At 36.1% G+C, this 6,000-nt stretch overlaps 1 protein-coding gene across 1 annotated transcript in view; it reads right to left on the bottom strand.

Annotated features, from left to right (window-relative positions):
• Positions 1–484: 484 nt before the first annotated feature.
• The window catches only part of MTDH (metadherin), a 28,439-nt gene continuing 22,923 nt past the window's right edge, over positions 485–6,000 (bottom strand). The window contains exons 13-14 of the mRNA XM_035893907.1: positions 4,872–5,028; positions 485–3,261 (exon numbers count right to left, since the gene is read on the bottom strand). Of these exons, the coding sequence (XP_035749800.1) occupies positions 3,191–3,261; positions 4,872–5,028 (228 nt within the window). The 3' untranslated portion in view covers positions 485–3,190. The remainder of the gene's footprint in view (positions 3,262–4,871; positions 5,029–6,000) is intronic.

Below are 6,000 nucleotides of genomic sequence, written 5' to 3'. Positions count from 1 at the left end.
CAGCAGTATCTTTTAAGTAGTAATTCATTTTTTTAGGGTTTTTTTTTTTTTTTTCTTTCTTCCATTTACAGCAGAACAATGAAGAAACCTTTCAGTACTGGCCTGGAAATTGAACCTTCGTTGGTACTCAGTGGCCACCAGGAGACTCACGGGTACGTGTGGCTGCCAAGAGCCTTGTATTTTTTCTTTTTTTTAAACAGCTGAAATCTTGACTGGCAACCAGCATGAGTCATCTAAAGGCAAAACAACGGCACTTAGTAATAGCTGAAAGTCTCCTTAAGCCACACGTTCCGATGTCTGCACTTTTCAAGAGCCTTACTCACAGGACAGTCCCACGGGTAGGAACTACGCATGAGGCAGTTGCCAACGAGATGCAATTCAGTTACAAGACAACAGTACTAGAAGTATTTCTATAAAGTTTGAAATGTTTTTAATATGTACATTCTTTCTTAGTAAATATTAAAGTAGTGCTTTTTTCTTGCACTTTTTTTTCTTTCGACTTCTAAAAGGGCATCAGAAATACAGCTTTCGCCTCCCTCCAGACCAATGCACAGTTGTTACCTTCAAAACAAGCACATATGAATTCTGTACACCTTTCCCTCCCCACAAAAGAAATAAAAATATGCCATGACTATCCAATTACACATCATCACAAGTTTAAATTACGCATACAAATAATTCCAGAGTATTTAGAAAAAAACAACATATGGGATTTATGAAACCATTCCATGCATTCAACGACAACAAAAAAGAAAAAGAAGGAAAACAGAAAAAAGATTTAAGTTTCTTTAAATGGTGTTTTCTCTTTCTAGCCAAGTACCAAAGTCTGGATTCCGTGCCTCCCTAAGACTAACCGCTGCTTGAGTCAGAGAAACATGACAGCACAGAGATAACCGAGTCGCTATTTATAGACAATACACTATACAGTTATTACCTCTTTAATGAATGTCAAACAAAGCAAGTTGCGCTTTCCAAGACATTGAAACTGCACATTAAGAAAACAGTAAGAGGTGCTGCTAAATAGGTAAGGACATGTTGAAAGGAAGGCTATGCATCTATACCATCCTGCTCAGTAGCAGCAGTTCATTAGCGCGGTTCCTATGTCATCAGCTAGTTTGCTTTTTCCCCAGAATGACACGCTATTCAAGAGCTAGAGCTTACTAACCCATGAATATCACTGAATTTATTTTTAAGAGGGGAAAAGAAAAAAAAAAAAGCATTTATGCAGTGAAAGCCCTTGGGGGCAGTCTCTCTCATTACATAAAATCTTCATATTTTCTACAAAAAGAGGCTCGTAGCACAACACATAAATTGGAAACAGACATTTTGGACATACATTATAAACCTGACTTCAAAGGATATTCCTTTTAACCTGTACTACGAAGACGACAAGTAAAAATAAGATATTATTTACATGCAAAGGACTCTGCATGATTTTGTAATATCCCGGTTTCCTGTTTGCCTTAAGATACTCCTGGAAAAGCTGTACTTCAGTCCTAAATTTATTTTACATGAACCTTGACAGGTATCAGTCTCAGGCATTACTCCCTCCCAGTAAGTAAGTCAATACTGTCAATACGCTCAATTTATTTTAACAAATCGGTTTAGAGTGTGACACGTTCCTGACGTACAGGAGTTAATACCTGTGCAAGTTAGTATCCATTTATTAGAACCGCAGTCAAGTACAGTAAGAGTACAAGATTGTTGATCAGTACCATGTGTTACAGCTGTTAACAATTCTGTTTGTGCCACAAAACCAGAAGTCAATCCTTTTAAAAAAAAAAAAAAATCTTGGCTCCTCTTTAACTGAATTTACCAGCTGATGTTAATCACCACCCCTGTCAATCAAATTTTTGTAAAGGCTATTTACAGTGTACATGGCTGAGCATGCACCTTACAGACACAAACACATCTGCCAGTTTGATACCATGTAATTACACAGTGCCTGAAAATGACAACACATCTTAAACACCATTTTAATTAACAGTTTCAAGCGGGAAATGGTCTTTATTTTACAACTGCTATACTTGCATGAATTTTTATTTTTTTTTTATATAAAAACACTAACTCTTGTCCAGAAGTCTAGACACATTCTACATACTACAGGTTAAGGCAGTAAAAAAATGTGTTCCTGATAACTGGTCTTGACAATGTCAATTAAAGCTGTCTGAAGCCACTCCCGTTCTCCAACAGATCTTTGAAATCCCAAATAATTTGTGAGTGAAAAGAGTTCGCTTTGCTTTCTTCAGAGTTTCAGTAACAGAGAACAGAACAGAACTGGGTATGGCAGAACAGAATTGGGTACGGTAAGTTAAAAAGCGTTAAGGGACGGGAACGTTTGATTTCAATTAATTCCGTAAGTTTAAAAGTTGAAAGGGTACAGTTTTAGATGGGAGTCTGAATCAACCAAGAACCGTAGGGAATGAAGGAGAAAACCAATTTTATGCACATTACTGCATTCTTAAAAATATACTGTTATCTTCAACAATTCAAGTAAGGTAATAGACATTATCAAAAATAACTTCATGAACCATACTCAAGTTTCAAATCACATTCTCAAACTTTTAACCCAAAGCAGTTTTATTGTGTCAACTTCATATAATAAACCATGAAGGTCTGACTGTACAAATGGTTAATGATTTGCACTTGTGATTCCTGTAATAGCTAGCAGACTTGCTAACCGACTTACTGTAAAGATATGGCAGATTATGTATTTAATCAAAGCACTTTGATTTAGGCATGAAACAAATTCAAATGGTTGACATTCTGTGCTTCTAATGCATCACTCATAAGAGAGGCAAGAAACACCCACTATTGTACAGACAAATATTTTTACAGAAATCCCTTCCTTGAAATTAATCTTTTATCCGCAGCTGTAGATGAGAGTATAATCTGTTGTAAACAGGGCACTGTGTTGTAAAACCAGTTTTTTTTTTTAATCAAGATCTCTCTCCAAAAGTTGGAAAAACACAGACTCTTCAGAGTGTCTTTCAGATGTAGCATGTTCTGTTTGCTTTATCATAAAGTTACTTTCCTTTGATTCCTTTCTAAAGATGTTTGTGTTCACAGCAGTTCTGTTTTTAAAAATTGTTTGAAATTTATATAAAATTCTGTACATGTTCACAAATTATTGCATAAACAGCATAATCTTCATGACAGTATTCAGCAACACATGTCCATCTCAGGAAGTTCACGTTTCCCTTCTTGCTTTTTTCTTCTTTTTAACTTGTTTCGGGGATTCCCAGCTTTCTTCAGACTTTGCTGAAAAAAAAACACAACTACAGTGTTAGGATTGAGAAAGTTTACACAGTATTGACTTTTAAAATCCTGGATAGCACACCCCATATTATTAAGAAGTAATTCAGAACAATCAACTAGCATGATTTTTGAACGAGAGTTGTATTTACCTTCTTCTCCCAGACAGTCTAATTTGAAGCTCAGCTAAACCAACATTTGCTAATGTCAACCTACTTTTTTACACCACAAATACAAAGAGTGACAGACAGTAAGGTCATTCATTTTGGAAATGTGTTATTTACAGTAGGGTTGTTACTATTTTTTGGCTAACTGGAAATCAACACAATTGACATTAATTGTTCACTTTGATCAGACTGCACTTTTTTTAGCCACATAAGTGACATGTCAGAAGAGTATTTTTAAAAATAATGCACTACGTAAAGGTGTGCTTGCATGGAATCCAGAATCAAATAAAGAAGCACTATGTTATTTTATTAAAATAGATTCCCCTAAAACACGCTGGCTGCCAAAAGTGGTAAATCAGGTAAAATATTTTATATGCTGAACATAAGAGACGTTCTTTCAATTGCTGAGGCATGAATCAGAATCAGTCACAAAAGACTTCATATTTTAGAACCAGAACAAAAAGTTGTAAATTGACACACTGACTTGAAAGATTCTGTTGTTTAATATGTTCAAAACCAAGAAGCCAATTAGTGCAGCTGAATGAGACTAGGATTACTAAATCATATAGTTTCTTCTGCAGTCATTAAAAACTGGTTTAGTACTTCAACACTTAGCCAAGAAGTTCTTACGAAATGTCAGTACTTAATCTCATTAGAAAGCCTAACTTTTTTTTTTTTTTTTAAAGTAATGCCTTTCACATCCTGACTTTCCTTCTCATTTTTCTCTCTTACTGGGTGAATACTTCAGTACAAGCACTTTTGCAACAGAAGATATGTTTGGTATCTCTGGGCACAGCATATTTTTAAAAAGCAATATATCTGCAGTGGTTCAGCTTGATGTATGTGCTGTTACACTATAACAGAAGCAAGTGCATCACCGAATACCTTTCTGCTCCCATATTAGTGACTGTTCACCTCCATGATTACTACATTTCATGGAAGCATGTGGAAAAAAGATGTTAATGACCTAAGCTGAGAAGTCAAAAAAACCCCAGGAGGTTGAAAATTGAATTGCTTGTATTATTTTCCAAATTTCTGGTAGCTAAACATCCTGTAAACTGCTACGTTAGTACCCATCTGTTCCACTGAAGACTTGCAAGCAGACCTTTGAAACAGCGTTGGCAGAACTACTCAGTCACAGCATGGAGCTCCAGTCCTGATGGTAAAGAGTACGTCCAAATGTCTGTTAAGGACTGGGTAAGGCCAACACACATTTTCAGTCATTCAAGCATACGAAGACAGTTTTTCCTCACAGTGAAAGCACATTTGTCAAAGTACTTCAACGAAAGCTAAAATATGGCAAGATATATAAATGAAATACCTAAGTACCTGATATGGCACTCTAAATTCAAACCTCAGGGCAAAGCAGCATTCTGACTATATATGCTTTATGGGGAAAAAAAGTACATCCTGAATTCAGACGAATGAATTGCACCAAGAGATACCTACTCTGTGGAGGAGGCACACTGTTTTGTTTAATATTGGGACTAGGAACATCTGTCTCCTGCAGCATCTGTGGCACTTGGGAAGCGATCTTGTCAGAATCGCTCTCTGATACAATTACAGATGGCTCAGTAGAAACAGCAAGCGAAGGAGCCTCCTCAGGCTATTTGAAAAACAGAAAAAAGTTTCCAAAAGTTTATTAAGTCATACAACAGTAAAACATTCTTATATGGTGTTATTCTGGCAGTATACTTAGCAGCTGCTGGAAAGATGGCATTGAAATATTAAGCCAATATTAAAATCCTTCAGAATTCTAAATCAAGGCTGCAAGAGTATGACTGCCATCTAGTGCCAAAACATTTAGCTGCATACAAGCAAAGATAAACCAGACAAATGCATTCTTCTTAAAATATATGACATGCAAAGAAAGGGAGAACAATCTAAAAAAAAAAAAAAAAAAAAAAATCACTAAGATCCTAAAAAGATTCTAGAATACATATTCAGAAGATGTGCAAGACAGTGACACGTGTGCATTTGGTTGCAAGGCAAACAGGCAAGCTGTATAGGTCCAAATATGCAATTCAAAACCCCAAATAAATCAAACATTTATAATATTTAGAAGGCATTTGCAGTCATTCCTATCAACTGCTCAAAACACTCTGTATGCTTATATTAGAATAACAGATATTTGCGAGAGCAATCGGAAAGTATTTCAGTGGAAACTACTGTAGGAATAACTGCCAAGTAAAAGACGCTTCCAATATTTTCCAATTATCTAGCCTATTTTGAAGGTTCCCTCTGCAGAGACAAGATGTACCGGTAGCTTACCATGTAGCACTTACTGGAATTTAAGTACAGTAAAACAGAAGTCAGAATGCAAAAAAAAATTTGGCATTCCAATAGGAAAGTCAGAATATAAAAAGTCGTATGATCCCACAGCAGTTGACCCACTGCAAAAGGCTTGAAGTAGACTGTATTAGAAAACAGTCAAGCAGTAAGCCCCAAACTTTAGGATGTTATTAAGAATTCATGGCTGTAGTTGTGCCACAACAGCCAGGACCTGGAACTATCACTGTTTTGTTGTGAAGTCTACATCCAGCCCTTGATGGGGACGTACACAGATCCTACACTGTAG

This window comes from Egretta garzetta, unplaced genomic scaffold (assembly GCF_000687185.1).
Source record: "Egretta garzetta isolate BGI_Z169 unplaced genomic scaffold, ASM68718v1 scaffold154, whole genome shotgun sequence".
Taxonomy (NCBI): Eukaryota; Metazoa; Chordata; class Aves; order Pelecaniformes; family Ardeidae; genus Egretta; species Egretta garzetta.
This window is presented reverse-complemented; position numbering and strand designations above follow the sequence as displayed.